The sequence below is a fragment of the Herpailurus yagouaroundi genome, unplaced genomic scaffold (assembly GCF_014898765.1).
Source record: "Herpailurus yagouaroundi ecotype Mexico unplaced genomic scaffold, PumYag 29, whole genome shotgun sequence".
NCBI classification, from domain to species: domain Eukaryota; kingdom Metazoa; phylum Chordata; class Mammalia; order Carnivora; family Felidae; genus Herpailurus; species Herpailurus yagouaroundi.
In genome coordinates this window covers 67,790,320-67,807,897 of record NW_024412377.1, presented here as the reverse complement: position 1 = coordinate 67,807,897, position 17,578 = coordinate 67,790,320, and the positions used below count along the sequence as shown (strand labels likewise).

Sequence of the window (17,578 nt, the reverse complement as noted above, 5' to 3'; positions counted from 1 at the left end):
AAACCTGTATGTGAAGTGCAACACAAGGGACATGTAGCCATATCCCACAGGACTAGGCTACTTTTTAGAGTTCTGAAAGCTACCTTCTGCCATAACTCACTATTCTTTTAAATGATGACTACAGACGATCTATAAGAGATCAGTTATTGGCATATGGTTATTAAGGTGCCTCGTAAATCTGTATTTTATTTTTTTAATGTTTATTTTATTTTTGAGAGAGAGAGAGAGAGACAGGATGCGAGTGGGTTAGGGGCAGAGAGAGAGGGAGACACAAAATCTGAAGTAGGCTCCAGGCTCCGAGCTGTCAGCACAGACCCTGACGTGGGGCTCGAACTCACGAGCTGTGAGATCATGACCTGAGCCAAAGTAGGACGCTTAACTGAGCCACCCAGGCGCTCCTATATTTTATTCTTAATATTAATGCTAGCAAGACCATTTACACAGTTAGGGGCATCCAATTCATTATATATATTGTTCACATTAAAAAAACAATGGACTTTGGGGTGCCTGCGTGGCTCACTTGGCTGGGTGTCTGACTCCTGATTTCAGCTCAAGTCATGATCCCAGCATTGTGGGATTGAGCCCCACCCTCAGTGTGGAGCCTGCTTAAGATTTTCTCTCTGTTCCTCTCCCCAAATTGTGTTCTCTCTAAAATTAAAAAAATTTTTTAAAAAAAGGACAATGGGCCTTATTTTCAGGAGGCTAGTCACATTTGGTAAAGTAAGCTAATCAGGGGATTGCTATAGTTTCTTAAGGACCCAAATCTAGGTCCTGTCATCATTTTTGTCTCTGGACTATTAGTCACTATAGGTTAATATGGGTCCACACAGTTCTCTACAGTTTACACAACACTGCAATGCCAGTGTCCAATGCTTTACGGTACCTTCCTTGTTCGTTTTTTAACATGTTACATGTGAACGTTTCAAGCTTGTGTGCATCAGACCATGACCAGGCTTTTGTGTGGTTTGGCTCTGTTCACGTTTGAGTGCCCTCGTCTTAAATGACCCTTGCCTTCAATTCAGGAAGAGTGGCTGTCAGAAACAAAATCAACTTTCCCAGGATCTATTTAGCTACTTGATCTGGGGGAAATTCTTAAAAGTCATTCCTGTGATGTCAAAATTTGGTGATGGATATGCACGGATTTTCAGTTACAAAAACACTTTGCATTTTAATAGTATTAGGAATCTCACAAAATTTGTAGCTCAATTTGACACCTATCAACCTAAATTAAACTTTTGATGTCATTTAAATGTTGCCAATGCTTTTAATTTACAGAGTAGGCATGAGGATAAATGTGTGACATTAAGTGAAAAAAGATTTTTCTAAGCAAGTGACAATGCCTTATTCTGTTATATGAGGGGAAGGACAAATAGCCAATTAGTAAAGCAGGATTTCATTATATAAATGATTTCATTTTAAGAACACTCAAATATGATAAATTTGTAAACTTTTAGGTTAAATTTTATCCAATTTATTCACATTTTCTTATCTAAATTAAAAGATTAAAAACCTGTATCTGGGGGCGCCTGGGTGGCGCAGTCGGTTAAGCGTCCGACTTCAGCCAGGTCACGATCTCGCGGTCCGTGAGTTCGAGCCCCGCGTCGGGCTCTGGGCTGATGGCTCAGAGCCTGGAGCCTGTTTCTGATTCTGTGTCTCCCTCTCTCTCTGCCCCTCCCCCGTTCATGCTCTGTCTCTCTCTGTCCCAAAAATAAATAAAAAACGTTGAAAAAAAAAATTAAAAAAAAAAAAAAAAAAAACCTGTATCTGATGCTTAAGACAATCAGGGCAGATTACAACTGTTCCCAATGCAACAGATTATGTATTAGGTTCCAGTAAAACTCATCTGATTTCATATTGCCTAACCCCACGATTTATCATAAGAAATGTGATATTCATGAATTAAGAATGAGCTTTTAATTGGAGATACAGTTTAATGTTATAGTTGTTACAGTGACAGTACAAAGTCACTATGCCTTGGTTTCACCAACTTTAGACTGAGTACTATGGAAAAAATGGCAGAAAGCATAGCAAGTTAGCAAAATAAGACATTTTTTCTAACACCACAAATTATGGTCAAACAGGAGAATTTGGCAAAACAGCCACTCATTAAATTAGGCAAAACAAAACTGAATCTTGAAACACAAAATTTGGAAAATAGAAGTGTTTCATCATCTACTGGCTAATTCTTTAAAGTTCAAATGCCTGACATCAGCCCATTCATCCCAAACAGGCAGCCAGATTCCTGCTTTTTTAAGAGTTTCTTCATTCAAAAAGCCCAAGGGTGGTATTTAAGCAGTTACTGCTTTAGCAAAAACATAGAGACTTTTAAGACACTGATTTTGCTACATGTCAACTGCAAGATCAAACAAGGCATTCTGCTAAAAAGCTGAAGGCTAGATTATAAAGAATTGGGTGTGGAGGAGAAAGATGCTAGGAAAATATGTCTACACATGAAAGATCGTTTCTCTGGTTGGTCTGCTTCCAATTTCTCCTTCCCTGACCCAGTACTCTCCTGGATCCCTCTGCTTTCCTCATCACCAAAATGATCAACTTGGGAGTGTGAGCTGGGTGGAAATGAAGGCATTGCATCCTCTGCTCCTTTGGCGGAGCTACCAAAGTACACACTGAGAGAGACACAGTGTGTCACAGACATCCTTCCTCGTGGGTCAGAAAGGCAGGTTCAAAAACAAGAAAGGCACTTCTGAACCTGCAAAGTCATCTGCTCGGTCCCTGAGGTCCTCGGAGTAGAATGAAAGCGTTCTAGCTAAAGAACTGTGATCTACACCTGTGCATGCTGGAGGGGCTGTGAGACATGGTAGCAGCAGAAGGGTGCCATCTTTCCTTTCAGCACCCATGGGCTCAATGACAACACCTATCTGTGACTGGCTGGCTGGAATTAAGAAGTGGCAAATCTCTTAAATACCAAGTTTTCTTCTTGTGATAGGAGGACACAATTCAAGGGAAGAAGACTGAGTAAACGCTCACATCCAATCCTGGCAGTACTCTTGCATTCCCCCCAACCCCTTCAAGGGGACCACACAATTTAGAGCAACACACAGTAAACCTTTTCCAAGTCATCTTTTTTTTAAAATTTTTAATTTTAAAATTTTTAAAATTTATTTATTTGAGAGAGAGAGCACATGCGTGCACATGATGGTGGGGAGGGGGCAGAAAAAGAGAGGGAAACAGAATCTGAAGCAGGCTCCAGGCTCTGAGATGTCAGCACAGAGCCCGACACGGGGGTTGAACTCGAAAACCACAAGATCATGACCAGAGCAGAAGTCAGATGCTTAACTGACTGAGCCACCCAGGTGCCCCTCCAAGTCACTTTCTGTCAATTTATCTCACCTAGTGCAGCAGGTGGACTATTCCATCTCTAAAGTTGGTTCTGCTTCACAGGAATATGCTAGATCCCTGCTTTAGAGGTTTTTATTTGATGCAAGTATAATAGAATATAAAATATATACGAAGTACATATCATTATATGTAAGAACCGCTTTAAAAAGGCTTCCTTAGTTAAGGTAAAATTGAGAAAATTCATATTTTTTTCTGCCTCATAGTTTGAGCTCAGATCTAGGAGGTCTTAACTTGGAGTTCTTTCAGCTTTTTACCCAGTACAAAAGAGTCTGAAAAACTATTGTCCCCTAGTGCATGCTTCTAAGGTGATATCAAACATTTTTTGGGGCGCCTGGGTGGCGCAGTCAGTTAAGCGTCCGACTTCAGCCAGGTCACGATCTCGCGGTCCGTGAGTTCGAGCCCCGCGTCAGGCTCTGGGCTGATGGCTCAGAGCCTGGAGCCTGTTTCCGATTCTGTGTCTCCCTCTCTCTCTGCCCCTCCCCCATTCATGCTCTGTCTCTCTCTGTCCCAAAAATAAATAAACGTTGAAAAAAAAAATTTTTTAAAAATAATAAAAATTAAAAAAAAAACATTTTTTATCAAAAGTTTTATAGTTCCAACTTTTTATGGTGACAAATGGTAACTAGATTTATCATGGGGATCATTTAGTAATGTATAAAAATACCAAATCACTGTGATGTACCCCTGAAACTAATAGGATAGTCTATGTCAAGTACACTTGATTTAAAAAAAAAAAGTTGAAACAATACCAATGTACATCATTTGCAGGATACAGAAAATATTGAAACTTTAAAATGGAATTGTGTCACAACTCTTTTCAATGTATCCAATGCAATAAAATACCATAGAAATTGGATACCCACAGTCACCCATTTTAAAAATACATGAAATGTGATCTCACAGTCCGTGAGTTCGAGCCCCGCGTCAGGCTCTGGGCTGATGGCTCAGAGCCTGGAGCCTGTTTCTGATTCTGTCTCCCTCTCTCTCTGCCCCTCCCCCATTCATGCTCTGTCTCTCTCTGTCCCCCAAAAAATAAATAAACGTTGAAAAAAAAATTTAAAAATACATGAAATGAGTTTACATTTGGAAATTTCATGGCATTCTTTATTCTCCTTGTATTTGCATTTCAATTCCACCTCCTCCCAAAAATTTATCCCAAAGTAATACATGTTGTACCACTTGAAAGTTTTATTCACTTCTCAATGACAAAAAATAGAAATAAATTTAAGTTTTATAAAGCTCTAGGTGTTAAAAATTTCTTCTGAACTAAGCCATTACAATTATTAATAGATTATTAGTATACCAAAATAATGTTGAAAAACAATTAAGAGTAAAAAATAAACTTTTGTTGGAAAGTAATTCTTTTTAAAAAATTTTTTTTCAACGTTTATTTATTTTTGGGACAGAGAGAGACAGAGCATGAATGGGGGAGGGGCAGAGAGAGAGGGAGACACAGAATCGGAAACAGGCTCCAGGCTCTGAGCCATCAGCCCAGAGCTTGACGCGGGGCTCGAACTCACGGACCGCGAGATCGTGACCTGGCTGAAGTCGGACGCTTAACCGACTGCGCCACCCAGGCGCCCCTGGAAAGTAATTCTTAATGAGATAAACAAGGTAGTTTTGTTTTCCCAACAAGGACACAGATCATATGCTTTCATGACTATTATTTTGTGCTGGAATAAAACAGGTCGGCAATAATCCCATTCCTGTTTTTATCTGGATAGATTTCAACGCTGAGAAATCTTGTTCACATAAATAAGTAGAGTTGTACGTAAAGAAATTAAGAGGTATGTGTCTAGCAGTGATACATACCTAAAATTATTTCAAATCCTCTATCAGGTGACAAATCAATTGGGTCTTCCTTCAATTTTGTCCAAAGTAAAAATGAGGAAATGACTTAGCAAAGGAAGTCATTAATAATTAAGGCCATTTAGTTTCCAAACACCAGCTCAGGAGGTTTTTAACATTTAAGGACAAAACAGTGTAATGGATTCTGGATGAGGAAAAGGTCTGCCTTTCTTTCGGACAATGGGAAATGGTCCGCTGGTAAAGGGCAGGCTGGAGAGAAGAGCCAGCAAAGCAAGTACACTATGGCAGGCAGATTCCCGTCAGGAAAGAGAATCTGAAAGGCGACTGAATCAAAACCGTCTGTGCTCACACAACCCTCAAGAAAGTCCTCCTGGGGCACCTGGGTGGCTCAGCCAGTTGGGTGGCCAGCTCCTGATTTCAGCTCATGTATTCATCTCAGGGTTTGTGACATCAAGCCCCGCATCTGACTCTGTGCTGACAGCATGGAGAGCCTGCTTAGGTTTCTCTCTGTCTCACTCTGTTCCTCCCCTGCTTGCAGGGGGGTGTGTGTGCTCCACCTGCCTCTCTCAAAAATGAATAAATACCCTTAAAAAAATAAAAAATAAAAATAAAAAATAAAGTCTTCCTGTACTCTCTTCACCACCAGGAGGTGCATACCTCAGTGTGAAATCTACTGCCCTAATCTAGCCAGCCTTCAAAATCCACTTCCTTCACAATAACATCATAGATTTTACCCTCAGCCGTAAGCAAATTATCCTAGTGGGCACTTAAACTTTTTCAGAGTTCCACTCTGTGACACTTGACACATCCTGCCCACATGTAAGTACATCTTTTACCTCCCTAGCCTGACAAAATGGCTAAGTCTACAAGAGTGGAAGTCCACTTATGTCTCAGCTCTGCCAGTTTACCCATGGTGTGATCTTGGACAAGTTAGTAAATCCCTCTGGGCCTCAGGTTTCTCAACAATAAAATAGAGGTATCACCAACTACTTATATAGTGGATATGAAGATTAGATAATTTTTAAAAAAGTGCTTAGGATGCCTGGCTGGTTCAGTTGGTGGAGCATGAGACTCTTGATCTCTGGGGTCATGAGTTCAGGTTCCACATTGGGCATGGAGTCTCAAGATGAAAAATTTAAATAATAATAATAATAATAATAATAAAGATGAAACAAAGAGAAAGTGCTCAACACAGTGCTTGGCTTTGAATAAGTGTGACATAACTGCTTTATTATTTTTATATGACTAAGTTCCCCCTAAATCAGGGGCCAGGTTTTATTCCTTTCTCTATGCTCCACAGAAAAGAGCCTCCACTGAATGTTTTTTCCAACACCTAACCAAGCAATTCAATTCTCAGAGGACAATGACTGGGTGGCCTGCAATTTAACTCAATTCTCATGCTATCAACCTGGAGATAATGTCAGATCACACATGTTAAGGGCTGAATCCCTCCAGATTGCCTCCTCGTCAGATTAATTTGCTAGAGGGGTTCTCAGAACTCAGAGAAACAGTTTACTTACGAGATCACCAGTTCATTATAAAAACTCAAAAATGGCCAAATGGAAGACATGCACAAGACAAAGTATGAGAAAGGGGCTCTGAGCAACACTCACTGCCTCTCCACGAATTCACCAACCCCTTAGGATCCCATCCTTTGGGGTTTTATGGAGACTTTAGTACATAGGCACAATTGATGAAGTTGTTGGCTATCAATGATTGAACTCAATCTCCAACACCTCTTTCCTCTCCAGAGGTCAGGGGCTGGGGCTGAAAATCCCAACTCCTTAATTATGGCTGGCTCCCCTTGTACCCAGCCCCCATCCTTAGGGACTTTCCAAAAGTGACCTCACCAGTGGGTTCAAAAGGGCTTGCTATGAATAACAAAAGATGTTCCTTCACCTCTACTGCTCTTATCATATAGGAAATTCCAATGGTTTTAGGAGCTCTGTGCCAGAAATGGGAATAAACACCAAATACATATTTCTTATTATAAATCACAGTATCACAGGTCTTATGTCAAAGAGGTGCTCAATAAATTCTTGATGAAGGAAAAGGGAATGGGAAACTAAGTATCATTTATGGTAACTCACTAGAGCTATGATATTTAATACACCATAGGCCTTTAGTTTTGCTTGCTTTTCTAATTTGGGTAGCTATGCGTGGAATGCTAAACTTAACTCATGGGAAGAGTGGAAATATTAACATTTTAGAGAAAATCTAACCAGACTTGCTATATATTAAATCTTTTACAGAATGAAAATAAACATCAGCTTCAAGGCAGAATAAAAAAGGGTGCCAACTAAGGAAAAGAGCCATGAACATACACCTGACTATATGATCTACGTGACGTGCCTTGCACTTAAGGCTGTTACTGCCTCTTCCCCTCTTTGCTGGGCAAAATGTCCCAAAGAACTTAGAAGCAGACTGACTTGCTGCTTCTTTATAAATTAGCAGAATGTACTGTCTTCTCAAGAATATCTGTGGAAACAAGTAGATTTAAAGAAGTAAGGAAACCATGCAATAGTAGGAAAAACCAGGGATGTATATTTTCAAACAATTCAAGGAGTTTCACCTTCTTTATTTTCCATTTACTTTCCAAATATATGCTCTAAGATACCAAACACGTAGATTCAAACACTGCTCTTACAATCTGTGTGACCTTGAGTAAGTAATTATTGTTTCTGAGCTTCGGTTTCCTCATGAGTAAAATGAGAATATCACCCATGTTCCTCACGGGATTACCAAAGAAGTAACGTTATCCACTGTTAAGGTGCAAGGAAACCAGACCAAATTAGGGATTCAACTTAAAGGACACCGCAGGACCTCACAGAGTGGAATCCATGGCTCCTGTGTCCTATCCCCATTCTCCTCTCAAAGCTGCATGGTCCTTTGGTGTTTCTCAGTGACTCTATTCTTTCTCTGCAAACCCACTTCTTTGTTCATGGGTGTGCCTGGCACCTGGGCTGTAACAGTAGCCCCAAAAGTGGTGGCTCTCCACAGCTGACTCATCTTCTGGGCTCTGATTCCAGCTTCTCAGAAGAAGGAAACCGGGTGGTTTCCTCAGGTGCCCCATTCTCACCCCTGGAGAGAGGGGAGGGGCAAGACCATTGTTACAGAGGGATTTCCTGTCACCCCTCAGGACACTTGGTTCCAAGATCCACATAGCGCATTGTTCAAAGTGCCAAACAGGACACCTGCTCCAGGAAAGGTGGTTCCTTTTTGCCTGCCTCCCCTGCTTTCCCTACACCAACCAAAATAATCCTGAACTCCAGGAATTAATGCCAACCATTTTTCACACTGATACCAATAAGTAAGGAGAGCAGATTACAGAAATCAATCCCAGATTTCTCAAAGTCTGAAGAAGATGCTGACAGAGAAATCACTGTGAATTCTGAATCTGGTAGTAAAACAAAGCTGTGAAATCCTCAGATATTGTCTGCCTAAGAAATCTATCTCAAAACCATCTTAAACAGTTGACAGACATCCTTGAACCTCCATCTGTGTAGAAAGATGGGTGAAAAAGCAGAAACATTTACCTAAATGGTTTGTAGAGTCAAGGCAGAGCCTTAGGAGCTGTGACCACAAACAACTGCGAAGGTGGAACCAATTCACACTAACTTCTACAAGAAGAAGTAGGTTCACTAAAGGACTAGTCTTTGGTTATATTCTCTCAGAAGTCAAAGGCAGAGACAAAGCCATGCAAAAACCTGTCCATAAAGGCCTCTATTTGTACCTAGTAAGATAACACTTTTTTTTTCTTTTCAAATATTTATTTAAATTCTAGTTAGCTCACATACAGTGCAATATTGGCTTCAAGAATACAATTCAGTGATTCATCACTTACACAAAACACCCAGTGCCCATCATAGCAAGTGCCCCCTTTAATACCCAGCACTTACCTAGCCCATCCCCCACCCTCTTCCCTTCATCAACTCTCAGTTTATTCTCTATCTTTGAGTCTCTTATGGTTTGTTTTCCTCTCTCCCTTTTTGACTTCCTCCCATATATTCATCTGTTTTGTTTTTTAAATTCCACAAATGAGTGAAATCATATATTTATCTTTCTCTAACTTATATCACTTAGCATAATACACTCTAGCTCCATCCACATTATTGCAGGTGGTAAGATTCCATTCTTTTTGATGGCTGAGTAATATTCCAGTGTGTGTGTGTGTGTGTGTGTGTGTGTGTGTGTGTGTGTGTGGTGTGTGTGCACACACCACACACACACACACACACACACACACACACACACACACACACACACCACATCTTCTTCATCCACTCATCAGTCAATGGACATTTGGACTCTCTCCATAGTTGGCTATGGTTGACAATGCTGCCATAAATATCAGGGTGCATGTATTCCTTTGAATCTATATTTTTGCACCCTTTGTGTAAAAACCAAGTAGTGCAATTGCTGGATCATAGGGTAGTTCTATTTTGAACTTTCTGAGGAACCTCCATACTGTTCTCCAGAATGGCTGCACCAGTTTATATTCCCACCAACAGAAGATAGCACCAATTTCTAACCATGAGTTAACCAAAGAGGTAAAATCCAGATTCATCTGGTCAATTCAGACTAAAAGAACGTCTTAAAAAGCTGTACTAATGAATTGCTTATTGCAATTAATTTCATTCAGGAATATGAATTTCATTTGAACTTAAGTTTTATAAATTTTTTTTAATGTTTATTTTATTTTTGACGGAGAGAGAGAGAGACAGGGCATGAGCGGGGGAGGGGCAGAGAGAGAAGGAAACACAGAATCTGAAGCAGGCTCCAGGCTCTGAGTTGTGAGCACAGAGCCCAACATGGGGCTCGAACTCACAGACCACGAGATCATGACCTGAGCTGAAGTCAGATGCTCAAATGACTGAGCCACCCAGACACCCCTGAACTTAAGTTTCAAAGAACCAGCTATACTTCTGTATATAAAAGTATACAAAAACATTGTATATTTCCAAGGAGAAAAATGTATTTTGTGATCTGGTAAGATATCTTCCACGTCTTATAGGTTTCTGAAATAATGATTAAATTTAAAAACTACTCTAAAAAAGCTTTCCAAAATCTTTTGTCATATTTGGTCCTTTTAACACTATGACAGAGAAGCCAGAGAGAAGAAAGAATTTTAGGAAGAGGGATCTTTAGTGATTTTGTACCAGTTCCTTTATTTTATAGATAATGAGATGAAAGATCAGAATATGGAATGATGGTTGTAGGTCACAGCCAAGTTAAACCAGGAATTCAAATTTACTCAAATTGGATACACTACACCTTTTTTTCCCCTCCCACTGTACCACATGACTTCCCAATGCAGCTGTTTCAATAATCAGTTAAGAGATAATCTAAGACTCAGCAGGAATTCTTCCAGTCCAGGTGAAAAAGAAGCAGGAATCACAGATCTGGATCATTATCTCAGTAGATTGATCAGCTAATTCTTACTTGTTACCTTGAAGAATGAATGTCACAATCACACACTCTCTAAAACAAAGTTAACACTGTTAAATTTTCAAGAAATCATCTCCAAAACCAGCCACATAACACTCCTGGTCAGAATGCCTTGTTCTAATTCCCTTGTATGAGAATTGATACTCATTTCTTCCCTTCCTGTCTTCTGCTGACCCTCACAGGATAAGCAAACACTCCACGATTCCCATCAGGTGCACAGGAAGGTGCCACAGTCTTCTTCCAGACATTCCTCAGAGTGCCTAGTGATTCTCATCCAGATACCTCCAGGTTCCAGAACATGCGACACTCAGAAATCACTTCACCTCTTTGGGCCCGCGTTTCCTTATACACAACACAAAGTGACTGTCTTACACCTCATCTCATCCAACGACTCCGGGCCCTCCTATGAGCTCTCCTCCACTGAAACCAAGTATGCTCTCACGTAATGACTACTCTATTCTATTAAAATGTACAGATATGAATGTGTCTTATGGTCCTTGCCTTAAAGATTTGGGTTGTATCTGTTACAACACAGTAGAAAGTCCTAACATTTGAATTTTGTATGATCAGTCTTGTACTGTTCTGTTACTTTTCCCATAAATTATGATGCGTGTTTCCTAGCATAGGAATCTGTGTCTTCCTCTAAGCTTTTCAAAACTCTATTAGAAACGTGAATGTGCAAATGTGTTTATTCAAAAATAAATTTAAAACAAATAACAAAAACAAAAAAAAAAAACAGCAAAAAAAAAACCTTTTAAAATACATTTCTGGGGGCGCCTGGGTGGCGCAGTCAGTTAAGCGTCCGACTTCAGCCAGGTCACGATCTCGTGGTCCGTGAGTTCGAGCCCAGCGTCAGGCTCTGGGCTGATGGCTCAGAGCCTGGAGCCTGTTTCCGATTCTGTGTCTCCCTCTCTCTCTGCCCCTCCCCCGTTCATCCTCTGTCTCTCTCTGTCCCAAAAATAAATAAACGTTGAAAAAAAAAATTAAAATACATTTCTGATTGCCACAGCCAAGTTGGGCTTCTGCTGATGTCATGTCTCACACAATGTGCTAATCAAAGGAAGTACTTAATAAATGATTATTACTTTCTTGACATTACTATTTCTCAACAGCCCAGAGCTATATACTGTATCAATGAACTTGCACTTCACTAAGTTAAAGCATTTCTCCATCTGTCCTGCTCTGGGGTGCACCCACGTCAGGTCACCAATAGATGCTGGTCAGCTACCCATGTGTTAATCTTATGCTGCAGGGGCCAGAGCTGTGCAGCACCCACCATCCCCTGGTGTTGGCCAACTGACCTACTAAGAACAAAGTGCTTGTGCTGGGAGTCATGGAGTGTTGAATCCAATTTAGTGATGCTCACAGGGGATCTGGAGCAACCCGCACTGAACTCCAGGGACAGGTGGGTTCATACCAGCTGTCAATCAGAGGTTCCAAAGAGGCAGCCCTCGTGTCACATCTGGCTCTCAGGAAGGTTCCAATTTAGCACACAAAAGACTATCTTTAAAATGAAATTGCCACTATTCAAAATTCTGGAAAGTTTACATAAATATCCACATATTATGCTTCCCTTAAAACACTGGAAGTTTGGCAACTCTGGGTCCACTCCCCTGCACAGAAACAAGTGGCTTGGCCTGAGCAGTAGCTGTCTACTTGCAGACTAGCACAAACCAACCTCGTTCAAAAGTCATTTTCATCACCCCCAGGCATTGTGTTTGCAGCGTTTCCCACAGATGCTGAGTGAGAATGCCAAAATGTCACCGGATCTTGCTTTTCAGTCGTCTGAAGGCTACACTGCAACTATTTATTTCTCTGTTCGTCAGTGTGGTGCCGTTAAGAACCTAAAATGCCGTATCAGACAATCACAGCATTGTTTATCCATTGCAAATGGATAGGTTTCTTCACCCAGTACTTTTCTTACAGCTAATTATGAGTTATAGCCAGATATTGTCTGTACTGCCTACCTATAGCTGATTCTCTTCTGACAGGAACCCACCTATGTGGGTTGCCAAGACCTTGTCAGAAAAAGGGCTGTACAAACATGCACTTTTCCTTCCTGACCTCTCGCCTCCTGCTTTACCCCCAAGCTCCCTCTGAGGCCATGCAGATCTGCAGGAATGCTCTGGCTCCCTGCCCTGGCGCTGAGCTCCTGGGGTGGAGCAGCAGGCAGGCTGGGTGCAGGGCTCTTGACTCCGGAATGCACTTCCTCATAGAGGTGCCAAGGCCTAATCTTGGCGGATTCTAAACACAATGGCTTTTTAGCTACCACGGCATTTATTATTTGTGACTGAGAGGTGGGAAAAAAAAAAAAAAGTGCTTCAAATCTCCAGACAACCAAGATGCAAGTTAAGGGGAGAAATCACTGAGTTTGTCTGAAGTATTTTAACTTAAATAAAAGAATGTCTTCTATAGTAATGAGTCATGCACCATCCATTAATGTTATAAACTAACAAAAAATGAAAGCCTCCTACCACAATTAGTTTTTTTAAATTATTATTATATGTGTTAAATGAGGTGAGAATCTATGCCAATAACTCCTGAAACTATAGTTCTAAAATTTTGTTTTAGGGAGAATATCAGCAGAATTTAATCTATGAAAATTAATAGCTGGCCTGTTTGGAGTAGAAAGAGAAAATCTATCTTTTATTTAAACCATAACTCCAGGCACGCCTGGCTGGCTCAGTCAGTAGAGCATCTGGCTCTTGATTTCAGAATCATGAGTTCAAGCCCCAGGTTGGATGTAGACATAGCTCTAAATAAAACTTTTAAATAAATAAATAAACCATAACTCCTTTTTGTCAAATACAGTACAATCTAATCAATCTCTTCTACATCTCAAAATCAGTTTTCTGTTGATCAAAATTTAACGGTCAAAATTTGTAAATGAAAATTTAAGTAACTGTGGCGTCGTAATTTAGTAAAGTAATATTTTTTTCCCCTTTGGTCAGTAAAAAGTAATTTTAAAAAAGACAAGACCTATTGTTCCTTTCCGGCCCAGCCACCCATGAATGGGCCTCAGGAATAGGGAGCTTCCGAGGGAGAGGGTGCTCTGAGCAAGCTGGGGGTGTGGGAAGAAAAAGTAACAGGCTGGAGAAACTGCCTGCGATGGTGGGGAAGGGGACAGAGGCCAGAGGGTTACAGCGACCTGACCTAGTGACCTGCAGACACTCTCTGAAGCATCCCCTCCCCCAGGCAGCAGAAACTTCACGGAGGACTGCCAGTGAGGTCTCTGCGCAGGCTTGACCCTAAGCACAGCAGGCTCTCAGGCACGCCAAGCCAAAGACCCCTCCCTCTCACACACACATCCCAGCCCAGCTTCGCATAGAACTGCCCACCTTCTTGGGGCCTGGCTAGAACAAGGAGCACAGCAGTGACTAATGTAGATGAAGACAAGAGGACCCTCTTCAAATATTCTGCTCCAAGTCTGAACCCCACCATGACCTGAGAAGTAGGGCATGGCTGAGACTGGGTCACCACCAGCTGGGTTCAGCTGAGGCTCCCAGTAAAGTACATTTGAATTAGAGGAAAGAGAAAATGGAAGATTTGAGAAAGCAAAAAAACATTAATCTCTGCCTCCACCACATTCTCCCTATATGTGTGACAGCAACTGTGACACCTCACCATAGGCATTTGCGAAGTGATCCTTCCCTACCCAAGACAGTCACACAGTCAAAGGGAGGGTCCATCTCTGGATCCCAGAACACATCGCAGTTTTGTGGAATCCAGACTTGAAAAGTCAGACTAAAAGTAATTCAAAATCAAAGTGAAATGTGTACACAGCAAAGTCTGACTTAGTTTCTAAACACAGCATTGTTTAATCCTTTTTATGTTAAAAATGATGAAAATGAACCATTGTTTAAAATACATGTAATAAATTAGCATGGATGTTTAAAGCTATCACTCCATGGAGATTCACTTTAGTTATATTTATATTCTTCAAAATTTCAAACAGCTTAAACCATCTAAGAACTAAAGATTGGTTGAATAAATTATATGTCTATCCATCTGTGTAACAGAAAATTATATAGATGCTAAAATGGTGCTAAGAACATTTAGAAACTTATTAAAATATATCCGTGACATATTATTAAATAAGAAAAGCAGATTGTAAAAGACTACTATATTGCTTTTGCAGAAAAGATATACAAACAACTAGAAAGCTACGTAATAAGTGTTAACTATCAGGAGAATGGAATTGAATATGAAAGATTTTTTTCTTTTGGAAGGAAAGGTTCTAAGTTTCTTAACTTTTCTAAAACAAATGTGTATGCATGTATGTATTTTTAAGCAATCTCTACACCCAACGTGGGGCTTGAACTCAGGACCCTGAGATCAAGAGTCACATGCTCCACCAATTGAACCAGGCAGGCATTTATAATAATAAATGCATAATGTGGTACATTTTAAAAAGGTCTCCCAGATGCTGAGAGGCTGTCCTTGAAAAGCCTGGGTGGTACATTAACCACACCCTTATCCCCTACCAAGAAGAGAGTGTGTTTTAATACAACACAAGATGAATGAGGGGTGTGAAAGTCCAAAATCATCCCCTGGGGTTGTTCTCTGCAAACGCCAAGAGAAAAACAAAAATAAAACCAAAAACCTTTGTCCCTAAATTAATCAGCTTCAGTATTTGGGCTTCCAAGGAGAGCCACACACCCACACATATACAAAAAGTGTCACAGAGGCAACTATCTTTGTAAGAGGATATGAGAAGAAAAGGAGCAAGGGAGCAGGTATGTAAACAAAGCATGTATGATTCCCACGTCTTGAGTAGAATGCAATGGTAATTTGAAGCAAGACATGCTTTTGATAGTCTCAGTTGGTCTCACTCATTTCATGAGGCACAGCAATTCAGAAACAGCATAGGATTTGAAAGTTTGCTAATTGTACCACGTTGTATTTGATCCAAATGGAATTTCAGACTGCTCATATACAAAGATAAATAGAAATTATTAAGACAAAAATATTAAATATTACAGGTAAAATTTTTATCCTAAGTTACCTATTTATTATATAATCTTGGACAAATTTGTCCTTTTAACTCTTAGTTTCCTCATCAGCCAAACAGGGAAAATGATAATACTTCTGTGGCAAAGTAACCTATTGCAAAGTTAATTCATGTCTTATTTTGCCACTGCAGAACCAACAGAAAGAAATTAATTTCCTCCCAGCTCAGTGATGGGGGGAACCTACACTCAGATTTAATTGGGCTTCAAAAGAGTAAGTCAGGTGACACTCTCACACGGGGAGCAGTAGAGCAGAACACTTTCCTCAGAGGCTTGACATAAGGATTAAATGAAACAACAGATGTCACAATGCTATGTCAATTGTCATGCAATGCTCAGATAGAAATTACTGTTATTAAAAATTCCCCTCACTTGCCACAATATGGTAAAAACAAAAACCAGGAGATCTAGGCTCTTATTCCAGCCCCACACTTCTCTAGATGCTGGAACTATGTCTTCCTCATCTGTAAAATGGGAACATACTCTGTGCCTTGCCCTACCTCACAGGGCTATGGTGAGACTCAAGTGAAACAGTATGAGAAAAGTCCATGGAGCATGTTAGACAAGGGGGACCTATAGGTAAGACATAAACCAAACTCAGTAACATCACTTTACAAAATAATTCTGTGAGTTCTGAGAATTGAACATGGATTAAAACTGACTAGGTGGTTTTATTACAGAAGTAGTCTTCATTTAAAACAAAAATTTGAATAACCCAGCTGTCCATCAAAAACAGAATGGATAAAGAGAATATCATAACAGAATACTCACAGCAAGAAAAATGAATGCACTTTAGTATACATACAGCACTGATGGAAGCAAGACACAAATAATGTATGCCATGGTCATTCATATAAATTATGTTAAAAATAGGCAAAAATAAACTTGTTTGTTTGGGGAAGTCTGCACAGTATTAAAATTCTAACAAAAATTAAGGAAATAACTATCATAAAGTTAGATGGGGATTTTCTCTGGTTGGGAAGGGAGATGGTGAAGATATAAATAATGAGGCTAATAGGAAGGACTTTGGGATTACAGGCTATATTAAATTTTGTGTGTGTATGTGCAAGTGTACATACATATGCATGTATGTACATTGTAAACACTTGTCTATACACATATTTCACAATAAAAAACCAACAATAAAAATCCAACTGAATTCTGTATAGTTTAATTTATATCAATACTATTACTTTTTTTAAAGGACGTTTGGTAAGAGTTTCAGTTCCAATCTCAGATACATCAAACTAAGAAATTACTCAATTACTTATAGTAACTTACTATATATAAAACTTACTATTTTTAATTTGACCCTGAAGTTACTTATAGTAACTTCTAATTGCTTCGACAGTTTCAGGGTCAAATTAAAAATCCTACTTAACAATAAATGAAACTACATGGCCATAGTCACCACCTGAGCTTATCTTACACCACCACCCTAAAAGGAAATGCAAGGTTACATCAGTGACTCACCAGCTGGCTGTGTTTGTGCTATTCTCTTTGGGTAAGTCTTGCTTCGACTTCGTGCCACATTCTGATCTGGCCGAGGAAGTTGAATAGAAAGGTCTCGACTCATTTGCAATGCTGTCCTGCCACTTGGAAATGCAACATTTTGGTTAACACAGATAAAACCACACAGTCACAAAATTAAACCACGGCTCATTCACAATATCTACAAAGTATGCAGAGAAGAAAAACAACACAGAGTCACAGAGACCCTAAGTATATAAGGGTTTTCAATTGATTCTCATTGCAATATTAACCAAGGCAGTAATATTAAATTCTAATATGAGAGTCTTAGGTTAGATAGAAGGACAATCTTTCAGAGGCAGAAATTTATTAAAGAGGTTAGGTTTAGATTTAAGTAGAATGAGCTAGAAATAGAGGATACTGATGGTCTTCCAGCTCTACAACTAAATAATAAATTACGTTGGGCTAAATTATACAATAGCAAC

General features: G+C 39.9%; 1 protein-coding gene across 4 annotated transcripts in view; it reads right to left on the bottom strand.

Moving 5' to 3' along the window:
* The window catches only part of EPB41L4A (erythrocyte membrane protein band 4.1 like 4A), a 255,314-nt gene that overhangs the window by 53,924 nt on the left and 183,812 nt on the right, over positions 1-17,578 (bottom strand). For all 4 annotated transcript variants that reach the window (XM_040446772.1, XM_040446767.1, XM_040446777.1 and 1 more), the window contains exon 13: positions 17,097-17,218. In XM_040446772.1, the coding sequence (XP_040302706.1) occupies positions 17,097-17,218 (122 nt within the window). The remainder of the gene's footprint in view (positions 1-17,096; positions 17,219-17,578) is intronic.